The sequence below is a fragment of the Antechinus flavipes genome, chromosome 5 (genome assembly GCF_016432865.1).
Source record: "Antechinus flavipes isolate AdamAnt ecotype Samford, QLD, Australia chromosome 5, AdamAnt_v2, whole genome shotgun sequence".
Classification (NCBI taxonomy): Eukaryota; Metazoa; Chordata; class Mammalia; order Dasyuromorphia; family Dasyuridae; genus Antechinus; species Antechinus flavipes.
Window position 1 is genome coordinate 62,339,667 of NC_067402.1, and position 22,758 is coordinate 62,362,424.

Genomic DNA, 22,758 nt, shown 5'->3' on the forward strand with positions numbered 1-22,758 from the left:
AATAGTATTAATTTACAATGAAAGGACTGAGATAACTATCTGATTTTATATATTTTGGGGTGTTTTTGTTTTGCACATGTCGTTTAACCCCTCAGCTTTCTCCACACTGCCTTCCAAGATTATAAATTGCAGAGATGTCAACTGTACTTGGTAGAATTTCTCATCAGGCTAAATAAAATCTAAGGTCCTGTTGTCTCTATGATTAATTTTGTCCTGCCAATGTAAAAAATCCTTAAATCCAGCTTGATCATTTTTATGGAAACATTGTTGTAGCCTCTACTAAAATCTGTTTACATTTTTTGCTTTTATTAGTGATACTTTTTTACATTATTTTCATATATTTTATTGCATGTTATTATATTAGTGATATTGGTTTTCTTTGCTTTGTCATTCCTTGATTTGGCATTAATGTTAGATTTATCTGATAAAAAGACTTTGGTAGAATTTTTTCTCTAATCTTACAATTCTTGTAATCTCAGTTTTGGTGGCTCTTTAAACATTTGGTAGCATTTAGGGTTGTATGTCTACTTCATTTTTTTTGGTAGTTTCTTGATAACTTGCTTAGTTTTATTCGTTTTAAATTTCTATTCTATTAATTGGAGTACTTTGCATTTTTTAAAGTGATCTTTCATTTTTTCAAATAACTATTTGTAGTTCTATTCTGTTATATCAATTTATGTATTTTGTAAAATTTTGGAAATTTGATCACTTTCATTTAATTCCATATATTTCTAATGAAGTGTTTTAATGCATATCTTATTTTTGTGCTTGAATATATTATCACATTATTGTTGTTTTAATCTACATAGGTGATGACATAACATTATAAAGAGCTTTATGTTAATTTATTCTTGGTCCAAATTTGGTTTCATTAGCGTTAGGAACTCTTGGTATAAAATCTCCCTTCACTCCAGTCATCTTGATTTGTATCTTGCCTCTGGACCCAGATGGCTCTGGAAGGGAAAGTGAGGCAGGTGACCTTGCTGTGCAAGTGAATTCAGTTCACTTGCATGTGATGTCATCACCTCCTTAAGGTTATGGTCTTCTTCAAGAACAAAGGACAAACCACAACAGTTTCACTGTAATTTGAATGGTAGAGAGTAGCCTGGAGCATTAAAAGGTAGAATTAGAACTATGTTCCTAACTCTCAAGCGCTGCACTGCATTCATTGCTAGTGTGCCTCAATAGATTGCAAGCTTCTTGAGGGAGGCACTGTCTTTTGTTTCTTTTTGTATCCTCAGCTCAGTGCCAATCTTCCATCCACCATGTCAGGCTGCCTCTGTTTATGTGAAGTGGCAGCCCAAATGGTAATGAAATGTCAGGATTCTATAAATCAGTGTAAACCTAAGGAAGAAACTAAAATATAACAATAACAATAATGATGATAATAAACAACTAGCATTTATACAGTGCCTACTTTGTGTCAGACACTTGCTAGATATTACCTCATTTGATTCTCACAAGAATCCTGCAAGGCAGGTGCTTTTATTAACCCTATTTTACAGATGAAGATGTGAGACAAACTGAGCTTAAATTAGTTTCTTCAGGTCACATAGCTAGAAAATGTCCAAGGCTCAATTTGAACTCAGGTCTTCTTGATTCCAGACCTAGATCTCAAATAGTGTCACCAGTAAAATGAGGCAGTCTCGTGGAAAAGTAGTTTTGTAAATCACAAGATGTGACTATTTTCTTATGAATGTGAAAATTTACTTTTTATGCTCTCTCCCACTTCTATGCCTCATGACTTAAATATTAGGAACTCATCGGACAGCTCAGACTCTCCTTCCAGTAACAACATTGACTCATTATACGCCCTAACTTTCAGAGGATATTTTCCTTATACTGAATAACGAATTTTAGAAGTACAATGTTAATATTCTCTTATTTTAAAAATACAGAAGGTAAAGCATCAGGAGGCCTAAACTGCAAGTAAATATAATATTTTGAAAAGAGCATTGGAATAGGCTTCAAGAATTATTTATTCCAATCATACTTTCTATATGACCTAGGGCAAACTTGGCAGAATAGATTGAGTGACAGCCTGCAACTAGGAAGATCTGGATTTAAATCTTTCCTCTAATCCTAGACAAATCATCTACTCTTTCAGTTAACTATCTATAAATGCTTCCTAGGTTATCTTGGGATTTTGGATTATGAGTCTGGGATTTCCTCTATTATATATATATATATGTATATATATATATATATATATAAAGACACAAGTATTATTTACAATCTCTTCTCCATTTATATAAAAGATAGACATTTGATCAGAAAGAAGTTAATATTCATCAGGAATTTATTCAGGAAAGTAAGTTTCATTATGTGGCCAAGTGATCGATACAAATTCAGATGAACTTCTTAAATATGCAACTTCTGCCACACTAATCAATAAATGATTAAGGCACATTTGCCACGGTCATTTACTAAGTGTTAAACACATTTGAGAAATATTTCCATCAAGGAAGATTGAAAGAAAAGTGATCTTTGAAACCTAAAAAGCATTATTTGTAATTAAGAAGATGTTTGATTTAAAGCTAGGAGGGAAGCTAGATAAGATCTCAGTGGACAAAGTATTGGATGTAGAGCAAAGAAAAACTAAGTTTAAGTGTGTGACCATGGGCAAGTCACTTAGCTTCTATCTGCCTTAGTTTACCAGATTGTAAAATAGAGATGATAGCACCTACCTCCCAAGGCTTTTGTGAGGATTGAATGAGATATTTTTAAAGTGCTTAGCACACCATAGATATTATATAAATGCCACGATGATGATGGTGATGATGATGAAATTATTACCTGAAGAAAGTAAGGCCATGTGTTGTTAAGTCACACAGGTGGGGAGTAAGTGGCAGATTTGAGATTCAAAGCCATATTTCTCTGACCTCACATCTAATTCTCTTCTCATTCTCTTTTATGGAAGTCTTATCTCATGTCTTTAAAATGTTGAGTGAGATAATTTTCAATGGCCCAGAGGATTGGTAGCAAATGTCTTTCCAAGGTTCCTCAGGCAGTTAGTTATTTTAAGAATTGTATTAAGACCTCAGGAGAATTTTCACCTTTTTGGCAACCAACTAGTATTAAAATATGACAGCTAAAATCATAGCCCCATATGAAAAGATGGATGCAAGCCAAGCACAGTGTTTAGATTGGTACCCTGAGGCTTAGTGTTCGAGATATGAGAGGTCCAGTATGATTAATGTGTGCTCTTAACTCGGTTAAGTTGGACTAGAGTGAGTCCATGTTTTAATTTCTACTCTCCCTAACAGTCACCCCCTAGGCAGATGATGAATCAGTACATTTATTCAGGTTTAAACACTTGTCACTACATCGAAGGTTAATACTCTAGGATAATTCTGCCTTTAATAGCAAATCCCCCTGGACACTGTGCTAAAATAAGACATGCTACTGATCTCAGAAAGCTTTTAGCATTAGAGTCAAAGTAAATGTCACAAATGTATATGGAATAGATCATAGTGGGGAAAGGCTGGCAGGTCTGATGGTTGTTTCCTTTCTGCTGAGTGGAGTTTGTTCACTGTAGCTTTTACTAATACTCTGAGCAACACATCAAGAATTCCAAACACAATTTGAATGCATTCAGACAAAATCCATATCAAAATTGGTCACGTCAGACCATATGCAATGGTATGGGTTTATGGAGATGGGCAAAAGAACTAAAGTTCAACCAAGTATTTTTGCAACTTCATTTATAGGTGGAGAAACATACATCTCTCTCACAGAGTTAACCATGTAAGAACTTGACATTTGATATTAGTAATATGAACATGGTTTAACTCAGTAAAGTGCAAACTACATTTAATAAGTCTGTTGAATTTGAATTTATATAATGGAAATGACCTCCAATTTGTGGCAAAAATAATACAAAGAGTGGTTGGGAGGAAAGTTGGGAGATAGGCAACACTGCGATGTCATGAAGAACTATCAGAGTCAGAGTCAATGCTTAGAAAGCATGGTTCAGGAGGCAGAAAGGGCTAGACAGTAAGCTTTAACAAGATTTGAATCACGCTGCCTTCTTAGACCATGACATAAACAAAATAATAAGTCCTAGAAGGCAAGGTAGATAAGGATGGAAAAACACAAACAAGGAAATATTAAAAATTAAGACCAAAGCCTCTTCTTTTTTGATAAAAAGATACCTCTAATACCCAGTTTTTGTCCCAAGATGTTTTGTGTTACTTAAAGAATGGTACCCTGGTCTATTACCTCTCTTACAAAGTCTTCAAAGATTGCTAACTTGATTTATTCACCTAACTTTTAATCTCATCTTTCTCATCCTATAGAAGGAAAAATATTTTTAGGATCTTCAACTTGGAGCTAGAAAGAATCTTAGAGGTCATCAAGACCAACTTGCTCACTTTAAACATAAGGTAAACACTGAGTCCCAGAAAAATGAAGTCATATACAGGGTAATATAGAAAAAGCTGAGATTGGAATTCAGATCAAACCTTTAAAAATTCAACATCCTTTCCATTGCCTTATACTATATTGACTTATATGTCCTCCAAAGTTTCTACTAAACCTAAAATCCTAGAACTTTATAATTCTACTTTCATTTGTATGGAATGTCAGTGCAACAAAATGGTCTATTTTCAATTTTTACTTGTGTTAATTGAAAAGGATCACCCAATTTAATTGGCCTAACCTGAGGAGCTCCAGGATTCTCTCCTGGGAGGGTACAATACAAAATTTATTAAGGTATCCTAAAACTACTGAACCAGATTAGGGGCTTCTGGAGTCTCTCCAAAAATTATTAGGTGTTTCAAACTGTGGGCTTGAGAAATCTCTACAGAAATCTCAAACCCAAAGGCCATCTTAACATAGGATGAGCTAAGTTGGTGGTCATCAAAGAAGTCATTATCCATCATTATATCACTTAATAAGAGACCAAATGAGTTATTTACTTATGGTCTTTTGATATTTCCCATCTACTATATTCTCCATAAATTTTTTCCATAAGCCTTGATTTCCTTTCCTTCAGACTTTTTTCCCTTCAAGTTGCATCCATGTTTCTCTTTAGACTCTTATCCTATTAATTAACATATTTCCCTTTTATTCCCAAATTATTTTTCTCCTGACTTTCTGTTTCTATTCATATTAACTCTAAATCTCAATTTTCCTGTCTTTGCTATAGAGAATTTTTCACCCAATAGCATTCTTGTCCTTTAAAGTATTAATGTAATAATAGGATTCAGTTACTTGACCCATTGAGTAATTGCCAATGAAAAATGATTTTTAAATATTCCTTAGTCCCTAGAATTTCTTAGCTCTGAATCATACTTCAGATCATGTTGCCTTCAAAATGAGTTTTATAGCAAAATGTTATCTCTGCATCTTATACCTAATGACTATGTCAAGGAACGTTTCCAGAGATAATTCCATTAGGAAAGTGACCAGTCATTCCACAAAGTAACTAGGAACTTCTGTGGAGCTGCTTGGTTTTTTTTTTTTTTTTTTTTTTTAAATTTAAAAGTTTTAAAAGTTTGACTTTATTGAAAAAGAGTAAATTGCTGAAAACCAAATCACCAAGGCCTACAACTTCTGTTGAATTAATAGGCAATTCATAAAAGATGAGATAGTTTAGTGAAATTTTTAAACACATTACTTTAAAGATACTATATTTCAATTTAATGAAAGTATCTCTAAAAAATTAATGTTTAACTAGTTTTAATCTGACAGTTTGCAGATCAACTAGTAATCCTTCAAATGTGCCTCTTTTTTGCATCTTAGTTTTAATTTCTTTTCATAATTTTTATCTAATATTTTCTGTATTCTTTAAGACTCTTTCATATGCCTTTCTTCATGGTTGCAGAGATGCTGCAAAATATTGGTTTGTTTTTTGTTGTTGGGGGGAGAGATTTAATTAACTCTTGATTTTTTAAGAGAATAAACATAACTTTAGTGGTGCAAAAATATTTTGGAAACATTAAATATGAAGATGGATTTAATTTAAACTATGAAAAGTATACTTAGATGAAACTTGATGTAAACCTCATAAATACCACCAGAGATCAGTTAAAGCATGAGAAGGTAATGGTTTAATAATTACAAACACAAAAGCATTCTTTTTTCTTGCTTAGATAAATATTCACTGGCTAGGGCTATTCTGTGTCTGGTATGAATCAAGGACAAAAAAGCAGTTATTAAAATAAAATATGGATTCCATTGAGAAGTTATTTCTGTATACCGATTTTTAAGAAGCAGGAGAAACCATTTTATAATAGGAAATGTTTTAAATGGAACAACCTCCACTACAGGCAATTGAGATGCATAGTATCTTGAAGTATTTAGCCTTCTGGGCATTTGTTATGACTTTCTAAAGCTGGTGAGTCTCTCAATAAAGCCAGTTAAAATTATTTACTGTTTCACTGCTATAATTATTGTTTAAAGATGTTATCACAAATTGATCAACAAGCATTTATTAAGCTCTCATTAGAAGATAGGAGCTGAGGCTATGAAGGCAAAAATATGGCCCCTGACCTCAAGGAGCTACCATTCTAATAGGAGAGACAACATTAAAGTAATTAATTGCTAATACAAGATTGGGTGTGGAGAAGTAGGTGTATGTGCAAGCATATGCTTATGTGTGTATGTTTACACCATGTAAATAGAAGGTAATTTTGGAAGCAAGACACTAGGAGGTAAAGGAAAGGAAAGGAAGAGTAGACTGAGTAGACTGGATGGCCTCCTGAAGAAAGTGAGATCTGGGATTAGTTTTAAAGGAAGCTAAGAAATCCAAAAAGGGAGGTGAAAAGTAAAAGCAATCCAAGGATACAGGGAACAACTAATCAAAAATCTTGGTAGATAGAATGTCTTATAGTAGAAAAAACAAAGTCATATCACTGGATCATACAGGATGTAGAAGGGACAAAAGGTAAGAAGACTGGAAAAATAGAATGGGATCAAGCTGTGAAGGGTTTTAAATGGCAGAGGATTTTATCTTTGATCCTGAAGTTAATAGGGAGCTATTAGAGTTTGTTGAGTAAGGGAATGACATGGTCACACCTGCACTTCAGGAAGATCACTTTGGCAGCTAAGTGGAAAAGATTGGAATAAGGAAAAATAAGGCAGAAAGATCAACCAAAAGATTAATACACTAGTCCAGGTGAGAGAAGATGAAGTTTCATATCAATATAATGGCCTTGTGAAGACAAGAAGGTAGAAAAGATCACACATCAGAAATTGGCTATGTGGAATGAGGGTGAAGAAGTAGTTAAAGATGATCCTGAGGATGTGGGTCCTGGTGGCTGGGATGATAAAGGAGGATAAGGATAATAAGTTCTGTTTTGGACTTTCTGAGAGTGTGATTTCTGTGAGATATCTAATTCAAAATACCCAAGAGACAATTAGTGATATAAGACTATACCTCCTAAGATCTGCATAAAAATGGGGTTAACTTAAGACAGCTGATAAGATTGTCAAATAATATAAAAAGAAAAGAAAAGAAAGCCCAGGGCAGAGCCTTGGGACAAACTCACTCTGTTAGTGATGTGATATGGAAGATGGGACATCCAAGAAGACTGAAAAGGAGCCCCCAGACAGATAGGAGAAGCAGGGGCAGCAGAGGTGGAGGTTAGGGAGGCTAATCATGAAAACCTAGAGAAGAGATATTGTTGCTTTCCTAGTCTTTTGAGGCTTGCTGAGACCCGAATCCCTCCTGTTAATATTGTATCTCTAGATTCTCCTTTTCCAGAATCGGTTGCATTTTTACTTATCTCTTCAACCTTCCCACCACCACTGCCAGAATAACTTAGTATAGTATTGAAACAACATTAATTTATATTATGATTTAATTCTATATCAATTTCATGGTCAACTTGGAAGTTTTCTTTTCTGTTCGGTTTTCTTTCTAATACTTTGTCATGCATTTAGACTTTCTACTCTTGGATTCAATTTCATTTTTCTCTGCCATTCCTTTATTCAGCAACCGATTATTTACAAGACACAGTAAGAGATAAAAAAAATCATGAAGAAAGGAGTTTTTTCCACTTGGAGCTCACTGTGTATGGGAATAGGAGGACATTAACATTTGCAAATACACGACTACCAATATAAGAATATATAGTTTTGTTGTCTTCCTTTTCTTAGCCTTTAGTCTGGGTTCTCTCTGTCACTTCCACCTCCAGCCTCAACTGTCTTCCTCTAGAGCTTTCAAATCCTGAGCTTATTCCCTATTGTCTTTTCTTAAGGAATTTCCCAGGATTGTAGACTTATAGATTTAGAACTAGTAAAAGCTTACAAGGCCCCTTAATCCAGCTTTTTTTGTTTTACTAATGAGGAGTCTGGTAGTAGGACAGACTCCTCTGTGAAAAATCACAAGATAACCAAACCATGGCTGAGGTATCTTTTTTTTTTTTTTAGTTTATTTTTAATACACATTGTTTTATGAAGTATGTTGAGAGAGAAAAATCAGAGCAAAAGGGAAAAACCATGGGAGAGATTTAAAAAACAGAAAAAAGAAGTGAACATAGCACATATTGATTTACATTCAGTCTCCTTAGTTCTCTTTTTGGATGCAGAAGGCATTTTTCTATCCAAAATCTATTGGGATTGCTTTGGATCATTGAACTATGGAGAAATACTCAACCTTTCATACTTGATCATCACACATTCTTGCTGTTCTGCTTGTTTCTTTCAGCATCAGTTTATATAAATCTTTCCAAGCCTTTCTGTAATCAGCTTGTTCATCATTTTTATATAACAATAATATTCCATTACCTTCTTCTACCACAATTCATTCAGCCATCCTCCTATTGATGGACATCCACTCCTTTTCCAATTCTTTGCTACCACAAAAAGAGCTGCTACAAACATTTTTGTACATATGGGTCCTTTTCCCTCCTTCATGATTTCTTTGGGATACAGACTCAGTAATGGCACTTCTGGGTCAAAAGGTATGCACAATTTTATAGTCCTTTGGGCATAGTTCCAGATTGCTCTCCAGAATGGTTGGATCAGTTCACCACTCTACCAACAATGCATTAGTGGTTCCAGTTTTCCCACATCCCTCCAACATTTATTATTCTTCCCTGTTATCTTAGCCAACCTGAGAGGTATGAGATAGTACTTCAGAGTTGTTTTAATATTAATTTCTCTAATGAATAATGATTTAAAGCATTTTTTCATATACCTGTAAATGGCTTTAATTTCAACATCTGAAAATTTTCATATTCTTTGATCATTTATCAATGGGAAATGATGTGTATTCTTATACATCTGGCACAGTTCTTTATATATTTTAGAAATGAGACCCTTATCAGAAATACTGACTATAAAGATTTTTTTCCCAATTTGCCACATCTTTTTTATTCTTGTTTCTGATAATTTTGCTTGTGAAGAAACTTTTAATTTAATGCAATCAAAGTTGTCCATTTTGCATGGCTGAGGTTTCTAAGCTATTACAGTTGATGTCTATATGAATTTAGACAGCTTCTAAACTTTGTACTTTCTTCTATGAAATGCACATTCTTGAAAATATTTTGTGGCATGTGGCCATTCTGGGGTAATTATTTCATAGGATCCCAAATATTTAAAGGCATCAGACTAAGCCAAGTTATTCAAGGTTTCAGAAAAGCTTTAGAAAATGTTTAGTCTCCCAGAATAATTAACATTTGAATTAAATAAGCCATTTGGTTTATTAAGAGATGATGTAATAGGTGTGGAGCTTTAAAAACTAAATCACTTTTTGTTCTTGGCCTGTTGTGTTATTATTCTTCCATTGACACATTTCTATTTTTGCTCTTTCTAAGTTTTAATTACATTCCAAGAGATAGAATAGAAGTCCTTTACAAGATCAATTTTGGCCAACAAAGTATATTCTTCTTTGTATAAATGTAGCAACCTTGACTCTCATAACTCATGTTTATATTATGGCAGCATATATCACAGTATCTCATGTAATTCTCGTAATAATCCTATGAAGCAGAGGTTGCAATGATCACTATCCCTATTTGATTTATAAGGAAACTGAGGCTCAGAAAGACTAAGTAGTTTTGCATAAATCATGACCCAAGTGTGTAGCCAATTTGGGCATTTGACTCTCTTTTATACCTAAAACATTTGATTAGATTATGAAAAACTTGACCAAAATGTTGCCAATTGTGGTATGTTATCATGTCCCTCCTATTCCCAGCAAGCATTCACAGAGACCTAATTTGCTATGCAATTAAGCACTATAATCAGAAATGCCACTAGAATTTCTTCAGGAAAAAAAAAATATTTGTTGTTCCTTTGAGTCTCCTAAAAAAAAAAAAACCACATTAATGAGACGCTATAATTTATCTTTACCAAAACTGAAACCAGAACGCCATATCTACAATCTCATAGCATTTAAAATTCAACATGTTAATAATTTGGAAACACTTAATTCAGTCCTCCATAAAAAGTCTTACTCTAATGCCTGCCTCCTTATAATATGAAGGTGACCCTGGGTTCTCAAATGCTTTGTCAGTGAAGTACAAGTTATGAAGAGTCCTGCCAACCTGGAAAGAGTTCAGATGTAGATCTGGCAATAAAAAGACATATGATGGCTGTGGACCAGCAAAGCTGATCATGGAGAGGTTTACCAGATTAAAGGTGATTCATTGTTTTGGCCAACTGCCCCCATAAAAATGGGCAAAAACACCAAATGGCTCATAGTCCTGGGTGGCCTCCTTCCATTTTTGCAGTGATGGTGACAAAGAAATAGGAAAAGAAGTAGTTGATGCAAAGAATTGGACAATTCTTAGATGGTCTAATAAGATTCACTTGTATTAGAACTCCTCAAAGGCATTCAAAGGCCCTATGTAGGCTGGATCCCCACTTTTCCAGGCTTCTTGCACCTTATAATACCTTCTTCCTCTGCATACATACACACAAATACACACACACAGATTATATGTATGTGTATGTGTATGTGTATATATATATATGTATATGTATATATATATATATATATATGTATTTTTTTCTCCTGCAATCTAGTATTACTAGACTCCTTGATATTCCTTAAGTAAGATATTCCATTTCCCATCTGAATACTTTTACTATCTCTTTCTCTTCTCATTTCCACTTCCTGATTTTCCTGGCTTCTTTTAAGTCCCAATTAAAATCTTGTCTTCTACAGAAAGCATTATTAATCCCTCTGAATTCCAGTGGCTTCTCTTTATTGATCATTTCCAATCTATCCTATGTTTTGCTTATTTGCACATATTCATTTGTAATCTCCTTCATTAAATTATGAGCTCCTTGAATATAAGGATTTTCTTTTGTCTTTCTTTGCATCCTCAGTGCTTAGCACAGTGTCTGGAACATGGACAGTGCTTAATAAATGTTTATTTACTGATTGACTTTACTTGGTAATCAGTGAATTGACAGACTGCTACAGGGATGGATCCGCACCCTTTTTGATATCCTCACAACAAATCACCTCAAAATACATTTTAAAATGAAGTCAAATAAAAGTATGGCTCAAAGGGGTTTCCCCAGAAGGTCAAATAAAGAAGTTGGAAGAATTGGCATAATTTTGCATCCAAAGCAGACCACATCTTTATAGCCAGAGAGATGAGGGAAAGGTTTGCAGAATGATCTTTTTTATATTGAAAAAATTCTTGACTAAGATGAAATATAATATTTGAAGGCTGTCTTCAAAATAGTGTACCATTAAAATGAATATGTTAAAACAGCAAGACTCTGACAGACCAACTACTGAAATTATTTTAAGTGATCAGATAAATGTCAACATCAAGAAATCAGTCATTGAAGAGACATTTGTTCATCTAAGGTGTTCAACAAAATATTAAAAGATACCTCCTTGGAATTGAAATAAAATAAAGATACCTTGAAAATAGTAAGTTTCAACAAATATCTTTATTTAGAGATAAAATGATATTACTACTATTATTTATTACATTAAATCTTAGAACACTCTACTTTTCCTCACATCAAATCTATAGCAGTGTAAAAGGGATTGATCTGAATGTTCATACTGGAAAAACAAATTAGATAACTAGATGAAAAACACATATTTTACAGATTTATGACGTGTAGTCAGGAAAACTGAGAATCAGTTCATCAATATTCTTGTACCTTGGACAGATGCTATAGTTGCAAAGAGAACTAAGCCCAGAATTCAGTAGAAATGGTGCACCTGTCTAGCTTGCATTTGGGAGACTGACTTGTGTTTTTAGTGCTCCCAAGCTATTTCCTCATTTTAGGTTCATCATTTTAACACCATTATTCTTTCAGCAATGTTATTTGGTGAGAAATTATTGATCACAAAGTTCATGGAAATGTAAACATTATAAAATAGTTCAAGTGCAATGGAAATTCTCCTGAGGAATATAAATAGATTGTCACATGTAACTTAATGTTGATTCATACATGAAAAGTAAGATAAAATATATTAATTAGGAAATTCTGACAGGAAAAATAAATGGTTAGGCCACATTAGAATATTTTTAAAAGATAGAAAAAGAGCTTCATTTATGTTTTCAACTTAGCTATATACTCCTAGATAAGTCTCTTCCTATTTCTGTGCCTCCATTTCCTTACATGTAAAAAGAGGAAAGTAGGCTTTTTGGACCAAAAGAATCTTTCTATTTCTAAATCTATGATTCTTTGATTCATTGAGAGTAACAGATGAAGTCTAAATAAATAGACTCTGATTTTTGCATTTTTGTTCAAATGAATAAAGATTTATTAAGTTTATAGGAAATATATATGAAAGGTGAAGCAGGAAAATATTTGATACAGAAAATGAGTGTTTCAGAAGGAGAGAAGGAGACAGCAATGGAATAAAAGATGATGGATGGATGGATAAGGGATGATTTGAAAAGTTTTCATGATATAATACTCAAGTTGAACCTTGAAGGATACATATGTTTCTTGACCATCTCTGATAATATATATGATAACAACTTATATTTAATATTTGCAAGCATTTTTTCCTCACAATGGTTCTATAAGGAAATGGAATAAATATATCACTTTAGCTGCTGTACAGAATAGAACCTGGAGCCTCTGTGATTTACAGCAGCTAGCCTCATCATTGTATAGCTAGTTAAAATTGTAGCCAGCTTTCAGATCCATGCTTTTTGGATTTCAAGCTGGGAGTGACCTTTGAAGTCTTCTAGTCAGATACATTCATTGTACAGTTGAGGAAATTGAGATCCCTAAGGGTAAAGTCATTTATCTGAGATCACTTAGGTAGTAGTAGCAGAGGTAGCATCTGAACCCAGATCCCCTGACTCAAATCTATTGTACTTTTTGATGTATCATAGAATCCTTGCACAAGATATCCACACTTTAAGCATAAATATACTAGATACCTGGAGACCTCTTGAACAGGATGTTAAAGCCCAGTGGTCCCTTGGAAAAGCTAGAGCTACAAAATGATTTGCAGGAGAACAACAGATCAGCAGCATGTGTAAGTTTTCCTTCATTTCTTTCAGGTGTATCAGCACAGCTAACCAATACTCGGCATCGTCGGAACACATCGGTAGGAACACCATTTTGGATGGCTCCTGAGGTTAGATAAGTTTCAAGAAATATGTTTCATGTTTAAATCTTCTCAGCTCTTTCTTTCTTTTCCCTTTGCAAAGTTTTTCCAATTCCCTTAATTTATTGTTTATAATAAATAAGCAATTAAATTAACTTTAAGTATTTAAAATTTTATTATATTTATAATATTTAGGGGTATTTTTTTAGATTTGGGGGTTATACATGTATAGAAGATATAGCTGAGAATAAAATAAAACACCTTGCATTTTTTTCCAGCATCTTCTATGTGCCAAGAACTGTGTTAAGCCCTGGAGACAAAAAGTAGCCATTTCCCTCAGTGATCTTATACTCTTTTGGGAGATTTAATACATAGACAATGCACACAAAACATAACCAGAGTGTCCCAAAAGTTTCAGTGCAGTTTAAAGGTGTTAAATCTTCCATATGACAAACATATTGTTTTTCATTTTCTCTACAAAATGAAATTTTAAAAAACAGAGAAGTTGAGTATTTTCTTCTCATGCATCACACATTTCTGTTTAGTGGCATTTTTATAGTGTTTTAAGCCATTTTAGAATAAAAAATGTTACAAATATTGGTTAAACTTTGTTTATTAAAGTAAGATCTACTATCCTTTGGAGTATATGGCATTTCCCAGCACTTCACTATCCTGCCTAAGGGCTGGCTTCAGCTTTTAATGCATTGCCTATATATCATTTCCTTCAGGAAGCCATATATCAACTGCTAAAATAGCTGAGGGAAAGCAGTTTTCTGTCAAATCATCTCACCATGGTCACTATAATGCTCCTAATGCCTTTAATTCTTCTACTTCTATACATCAGTAAAGACAATGTACTTTTAAAAATTGTCCTCCTGGGACCTTTTAAAGAAACTTATATTTAGTCAGCATTTACTGAAAGAAAGGGAATGCTTCAAGAGATTCATTAATAATAGGCAATCAGAAAATGAAAATTCTTTAAGAATTAAATACTTAGAAAAAGATTTGACTTTGAATCCAATGAGCATTAGTTTTAAAAGTAGTGTGATATGTGTGAAAGATGTTGTATTAAAGTATGAGGAACCTCTTCAAATAATTTTCAAAGAACTAGCCCAACTAAAATGTATAATTATTATTGTTATTAGTTACCTTTTATGAAGTACTTTAAGATGTGCAAAGTACTTTATATGTATTTCATTTGATCTTCAACAACCCCGAGGGACAAGTACAATTATATCCCTATTTTACAAAAGACATTACGAGAGGTACAATGATTTGCCCAAGTTTACACAGCTAGTCAGTGTGTAAGTCAGGATTCACAATGAAATCTTGCTGATTCAAGCCCAATACTTTACTGTTCCTCCTAGTAATTCTGAAGAAAGAAAATAGAAAATCACAGGCATATATCCTTAAAAGAATCCCCTCCACCAAATGGGCATATTTTTACAGGAAAACCTTAAGTACATCTTAATAATGAGTCTGAGAGACAGAGAATGCTCAAATGTGAAAAATAGGTTATAAGTAACTATTCTCGGCAACTGATTTCTGTGCACTTTAAAAATTTCAGTACCTTATATAAGTGTGAATTACTGTAATCATCATCATCATCGTTAGCACCATAGCTATCAAAGCTTCTGTCACAGTCATCTTGTTTGAACTTTAATACCTTTTAGTCCAGTTTGTGGTATATACATATACTGTAGCTCCATGATTCCAATCACTTCCTCATGTTCCAAGTTCCTGTGATAAAAAATATTTTGTTTCCTGAACTTAGGAATTATTGCAAATTGCATAGAGCCTCTTTGCGCTTTTTATTCACATTACTCAAAGAAGCTAATAATTAAAATGGGCATCTAACAATATGCAACTAATGGACATCCATCTTATTAAAAAGTCATCATCCATGACTAATAAGCTTAATCTAGCCTAAAGTGACTTCATATGTATCAGAAAAAAAATGCCTTTCATGCACTTTCAGATGAACAGTGCACTGAAACTTTTTGAACCAGAATAATACATGCTCTTAATTATGTGTGGCAATTTATTAATATGTAACAGTCCCCATTTTGTCAATCAGGGAATAATTAATAATAGCATTAATTTGCATTTACTGAAAAGACTTGGAGAATTTAAATTAATTGAATATTTGGTTGAATTGCCATATATGTTTATATACATACATGCATATATAAACATGTATGTATATGTATGGTAATTAGGTAGTGCACAGGACAGAGCAATTACTCTGCAATCAGGAGGGCCTGAGTTCAAATCCAGCCTCAGATATTTACTAGCTGCGGGATTCTGAGCAATTCATTTAATTCTTTTGCCTCAGATTCCTCATCTATAAAATGAGCTGGAGAAAGAAATAGCAAACCACTCCAGTATCTTTGTCAAGAAAACTCTAAATAGAGTCACAAAGAGTCAGTTTCCACTGAAACAACAACATTTAATATATATGATAAATTGGAAATTAATAATAATAATAATAGCTAGCATTTATATAGTGCTTTACATTATTATCACATTTGTTCCTCACAAAAATGCTATGAGGTAGTGGTTGTTATTCTCCCCATTTAAGAAATAAGGAAACTGAGACTCAGAAAGATTCACACTTGCCCAGGGTCACAGAAATAGTAAGTGGCTAAGACAGATTTTACCTCAGTCTTGCTTATTCCAAGCCCAGCACTCTATCATGTATCTAAAATCTAAGAAATAGCAACAGTTATAATAGCTAGCTTTTATAGAGAGTTTTAAGATTTGAAGAGCATTTTATAAATATTATCTCATTTGATCCTCACAAAAATAAGGGAGATAGGTGCTATTATTCTCTCCATTTTACAGATAAAGAAACCGAAATCATTCAAAGCTAAGTAACTTGTCCTAGATCACATACTTAATCAGATTTGAACTTTCATCTACCTGGTTCCTGATCCAGTGCTCTATCCATTATCCCATCCAACTGTCCAATTAATATAACATTTACTTAATAATTAACTTATATTTTAATTTTTATCTCATAATTTAGGATACTTTGGGGGCTCTTTCAGCACCTCAGAATCCTCATTATGAATATCAGTTGCCAATGGATAGTATATATGTTGATTCTTTGCGATTTCTGGTTGGTTTTCTAGAAGAAAAAAAAAAGGAAACCTATTCCTCTTTCATAAAAGGTTGCATGTGACTTGGTCACCTTTGAATTCCCAACAGGCTGTTAAGTCAGCGTTTCATTTCAATTTATCAAACATTCTTAAGCACATCCTGCAGGCAAGCACATTCTTAAGCACATGCTACATGCAAATTATAAAATTGTCTTAAACCATTTATTTTTACCATCATCACAAATAGAAATAGGTACTTTGTTCAGCATGCACTACTACTTTCCCTGTTTTATATACTGGCCAACTTTTCTAGGGAACGGCACTAACAACCACCTCACCTCACCAGTGAATATTACTGAATATAATGATAGGGTTTTTTGAATTCTGAATGGAAAAGATTAGTTATCTCAATGCACTCTCTGTATCATCTTGAAAATCTGGGGAGGAATGTTATTATTTAATATTCTCATCAATGTATCAGAATCATAAGTGAGCATATTTACACATGTGCACATGCATGAGGACATACACACATATCCACACATATCACACTTTAGATAATAAGTTCCTTGTAGGCAAAAACTGTGCCTGATCTATCTTTATATTTCCTTAGAATTCTTAAACATAATTTTTTCACATAGTAGATGTTTAATAAATTTTGTTTTCCAATGACATGCTTTCTTTGAATCAGGGTTTGACTTAATATCCTTTGAGTTCACAAATGGCAACATGAACCAACCAGTTTGCTAAATCCTAGGGATTTGACTTCATAGAATTTTTTGGTGAAGGATCTTAGTAATGATTTGCTTTTCTGCTTTAGTGTCTCCAATGAACCTTTCCTTCATGATGAATATTTTCATGTCAGCAACTATTGCTAATATTTTAAATTTAAAAGTTGTCAGCTCCAGAGGTAAAAATGGACAGCATAAGAAAATAGGGCTCTAGAGATTTTAATGATTCTTCATTATAAATCTGATATAATCAATCTCTACTTAAATGATCTTACCACGATAAAGATAGCATTCCCATAATGTACATTTCCATCTTTTCTGCTGGCTGCCATTTACAAAAATTAAAAATTCCATCTTTAAGTTGCAGAAAATTATGCTTGATGACAATCAAGGATAATGGAACTTGGTTACCTGCCCAATCTCTCTGAACATTCCTCCCCACTTAATAATAAATTATAAAGCAATACCCAATGATGGTTTGATGACAACTGTCTTATTGGTGAGCTGACCTTCAGCAAAACTCTTTTTTTTTTAAATTTTTATTTAATAATTACTTTATATTGACAGAATCCATGCCAGGATAATTTTTTTTTTACAACATTATCCTTTGCACTCGTTTCTGTTCCAATTTTTCCCCTCCCTCCCTCTACCCCCTCCCCTAGATGGCAAGCAGTCCTTTATATGTTGGATATGTTGCAGTATATCCTAGATACAATATATGTTTGCAGAACCAAACAGTTCTCTTGTTGCATAGGGAGAATTGGATTCAGAAGGTATAAATAACCCGGGAAGAAAAACAAAAATGCAGATAGTTCACATTCGTTTCCCAGTGTTCTTTCTTTGGGTGTAGCTGCTTTTGTCCATCATTTATCAATTGAAACTCAGGTCTCTTTGTCAAAGAAATCCACTTCCATCAAAATATGTCCTCATACAATATCGTTGTCGAAGTGTATAATGATCTTCTGGTTCTGCTCATTTCACTTAGCATCAGTTCATGTAAGTCTCGCCAGTCCTGTCTGTATTCATCCTGCTGGTCATTTCTTACAGAACAATAATATTCCATAACATTCATATACCACAATTTACCCAGCCATTCTCCAATTGATGGGCATCCATTCATTTTCCAGTTTCTAGCCACTACAAATAGGGCTGCTACAAACATTTTGGCACATACAGGTCCCTTTCCCTTCTTTAGTATTTCTTTGGGATATAAGCCCAATAGAAACACTGTTCAGCAAAACTCTTAACTGTGAGGGAGGACTGTTGTGTAAATAAAACAGATAAATCTCTAAGGTATCTCTAAAATCTTATATTTTATGATTCTGTTACTACCACATCTCGTCTGTGTTTCTCTATCTCTCTACTAAGATCATTATCTTGAACCTAGTTCAGGCTCTTATCACCTCATATTTATCTAGTGACTAGTAAATCGAATTAATCCTGTAACAGTTCAAAGTTGGGTAAAGATCAATGGAATGATTCCCTCCAACTGAGCTATTAAATACTACGTGAAAGGCACCAGGTAGGCTTCTAGGGATACAATGACAATGTGACACAAATTCTACCTTCAAGAACCATATATTTTATCAGAAAAACTAAGGGAAAAATATGTTATGTACACAAATAAATAATGCATAGAAAAGGTAGTCAAGTTTTCATGGAGGAGGTGGATCTTGAGCTAAAAACCAGAGAGGAAGAATAGCAGTAAGAACTGAGCCTGACTGGAATGGAGGATATGAATAGTTTAATTAATTTGGTTGACATAATCTAGTCAGAATAAATTATTTTGCATATGGAACATGAAATAATCTGACAATTAGTTCCTCTGATTTGATTATTTGTTTTCCCACATGTCATCTCAACATATGTAATTGTGTTGAAGTGTTAGGTGGAAACCACTTTTGTGTTCGGTCCTCAAATAACATTCTTAAATATGGCTCTTCCTTCTTGCTCTTTTCCACTAGGTCATTGCATGTGAACAGCAGCTAGATAGCACCTATGATGCCAGATGTGATGCATGGTCATTAGGTATTACGGCTATTGAGCTGGCAGATGGAGACCCGCCTTTTGCTGATCTGCACCCTATGAGAGCACTATTCAAAATACCAAGGTGAGAGGACAAGACTTTTTGTATAGAGCATCCATTGGCCAAAATTTTTCCTAGTACCTCCTTCTACCTTTTAAACATTTTACATGATATAGTTAAGTATAGTCAAGAATGGGAATACTAAGCTGTATTACATATTAAGGCAACATATTAAAGCAAAATGCTTTGAAGCCTCATCTTGATTCTAGCTGAGTAACTGCTTTTTTCTCCTTGAAGTACAATGAATTTTATAAAATGGAATTAATCTTAGAAGCCAACAATTTTTGTTTTGTCTTCTTGGAAATCAACCATCCATATCACTTTTGTTATCCTTCTTATTGTTGAGGGAAGGGTATCTTTCACTTAACTAAGTTGCCAGAATAAAAAGCCTCATTCATAGTAAAATAGAAGTGAGTAACTTTATCTCTAAAAAGCCAAGGTGATGTGCCTGACTTCTGCATAAAACAATTATTTGAATGTTTTTAATATATTTTCTATAGAATCAAGCTAGTAGGTAACCCAGGCAGTCAAATTTGGATTTGATTTTGCCATAATATGTCTGTACTTTGGTTATCTCTTATCCCTTTAATTTCAACAAACATTTATTAGGCACCAATGCTAGATAGTTAAGGATATAAAAACCATAGACCATACCCTCTGAAAAATTAAATTCTGCTGAAGGAAAAATAATGTAAATACATATCAGTGTTGAGATTCAGAATCTCAACATCAGCATGTATAAAATATCTAAAAGTAAAAACAATATAATTTAGGGGATGGAGTACTCATATCTGGGAAACCAGGAAAGACCTTATTTAGATGATAGTACCTAAACTATACTTTGAAGAAAATTAGGAATACTACAAAATGTTGGTAAGGAGAAAGACCATTCCAAGCATGGGAACTGATCTAGTTAAGAAACCAGAAGCAGAGTATGGAACAAGTATACAGAATAGAAAGTGGGACATCATGAGGGAAAGATCAGGAATAGGGGAAGAAATGGAAAAATCAGTCTAAATAGGTAAGTTAGAGCCAGATTGTGAAGACCTTTAAGTGTCAAACAGAGGAAATCTTATTTTACTTAGATGCATTAAGGAACCACTGAAGTTTTTTAATTCCAGTGCTACTCATTATAGTGCTTCAGATCCCAGAATCATAGAATCTTAAAGTTATGGGAAATTAGATTTCAGGCCGGTGAATGTCATAGAGCTTTTATGTAAAAATTCCAAAGCATACTGCAGATTTTTGCCCATTATTTAAAAAATAACAATCCTCTCTGTTTTGCAGCTGATTAAACTTAGACATAGAAAACAAAACTTGGATCTACCTAGGCCAAGATGTTTTACCAGTGAATGTTTTTGGCATAGTTTACTCTCAGAAGCTGATCATTTATCTTTCCCTTCTTCCTCGTTTTCTTGTTTGTGGCAAAGATAAAACCTACTTTTCCTAACTTGCAGTGACATTCCTTACTCATTGGACCACACTACATGGAGTAAGCTGTTTTAATTATAGTTTAAATCACCCTTGCAAGCAATGCCTAGAGAGGATAATAATTCTGGAAATTACATCATTTTAGTCATCACTCAGCATTTTCTAATACCAGTATATCTCTGAAATGGGACTCTGAGGGTACTAATTCTAGAACTGATTTTTAAAAGAAAAATCTCAAAAAGCCATGAAAGTGGAAGTGCCCTGAAACAAAGAGAACTTTGGTTCTTCCCAACTTTAGTACAAAATAAATTTCTAGGGATGAAATATTTTTGAGGGCAAGAAATGTAGAACCTAAAGGATAAGAAATTCTTCATTTGATGTGCAATTCAGCAATCTCCAAATAATCTTGAGGTTTCCGAAAGGAGCTTTGGGGTGAATTCTATGGTAGATGAGGAGTTGCACTTTTCTTTAATTAGCCTGTACAAACTGTACATTAATTTCATTATAAGCTATTTAGAGAGTAATGTGGAACTAAAGACAGTATTTCCCTTTCACTAATGAAAACAAAATGCTGTTGAAATTAACATAAAGCAGTATTTCAGGAAACTCAGCTATCATGGTTGATCAATGTTGCTTGATTACAGAATTGGAATGGTCTTATTCTCACATGGGGTGCCTTTGTATTCATGAGCATTTCAAGAAAGAAAAAAAAAAGACTAGCTTTCTTTCAAATGAAAGGGATTAATTCAAAGCACTTTTAAGTGGCATTCAGAACCTCTCCTGGTGTTAATAGTATTGTTCATTAACTTCCTTTTTAAGTTATTTCTGGCATTAATTCTGTCAAACTGATTAAAAATTGTAGAGATGTATGCTGCTCTGACTCCTACACACCATACTTTGAATCTGCCTTTGGTCCATTCTTCTTTATAAAAACCTTTTATGATAAGAATTCCTATGCTTGTCCTTGAAAGACTTCTACATATCTTTTGGTCAGATATTTTCTTAATATTCAGTCTTATTTTCCATTTGCCAGAATTTTGATCTGTGTGGGATAATCAGAGCTTTCTTCAGGGCACCTAAATTTAAGGAGTTCTAACAACTTTTGCCCTCCTCTAGTAAATAGGAACAGTAGAACCTAGGTAATAAGAACAATTAGTTAAAATAATTAAGCTACTGTTTGATATGTTTCCTCCTCCCTATCCTCAGAAGAGCTCTTCCTAAGCCTGTTTTTTGTCCTATTTGTTGTTTACTTGCCACCATCCTTTTCAGGCATTCAGATCTCTCTCTCTCTCTCTCTTTTTCTCTCTCTCTCTGCCATAAGATTTCTTTTTATTCTATGAGGCCTTGTTTTCTGAAGTCTAAGATCTTCTTCACCCAACTCCCTCTCAATATAACTTACCCTTAAGAAGCTGATTTGAGGATTCATTTCCTGCTGCTGACCCGGAGCACATATTGTGGTACAGACCTTGAGTGTAACTTATTAGGATTCTTCATAAGTTTCCTTTATATTTGTGGACATGTTTGAAAAATGATGACAGTACTGGGTTAGAGCTGCCTATTAGAATAGGTGATTATGGTGATTACTCAGAAGCCCACTACTCAGTTTATCTTGTTCATTTTCTTTTGTCATATGTGCTATTCAATGTATATAACTGAATTTTTATTTTCTTCTTTATAGAAGTCCACCTCCGACTCTAAGACAACCAGAACTGTGGACAACAGAATTCAATGACTTCATTAACAAGTAAGTAACAATAGAGCATTTTTAAAAATCAAGGCATGTTCTCTTTATGTGAAAAATAATGTTATTCACTGATGCTATCATCAGGAAGGTAACTCAGTAGGTATGGGGGTAGGAAGAGAGAAGCTGTTGCCAGTAGCTCTGACAAAGGCATTCTCCTGATCTATAGACAGAAC

The 22,758-nt window shown here is 33.7% G+C and overlaps 1 protein-coding gene across 1 annotated transcript in view; it reads left to right on the forward strand.

Moving 5' to 3' along the window:
* The window catches only part of MYO3A (myosin IIIA), a 216,293-nt gene that overhangs the window by 42,460 nt on the left and 151,075 nt on the right, over positions 1 to 22,758 (forward strand). The window contains exons 5-7 of the mRNA XM_052001420.1: positions 13,446 to 13,522; positions 19,289 to 19,434; positions 22,520 to 22,585. Of these exons, the coding sequence (XP_051857380.1) occupies positions 13,446 to 13,522; positions 19,289 to 19,434; positions 22,520 to 22,585 (289 nt within the window). The remainder of the gene's footprint in view (positions 1 to 13,445; positions 13,523 to 19,288; positions 19,435 to 22,519; positions 22,586 to 22,758) is intronic.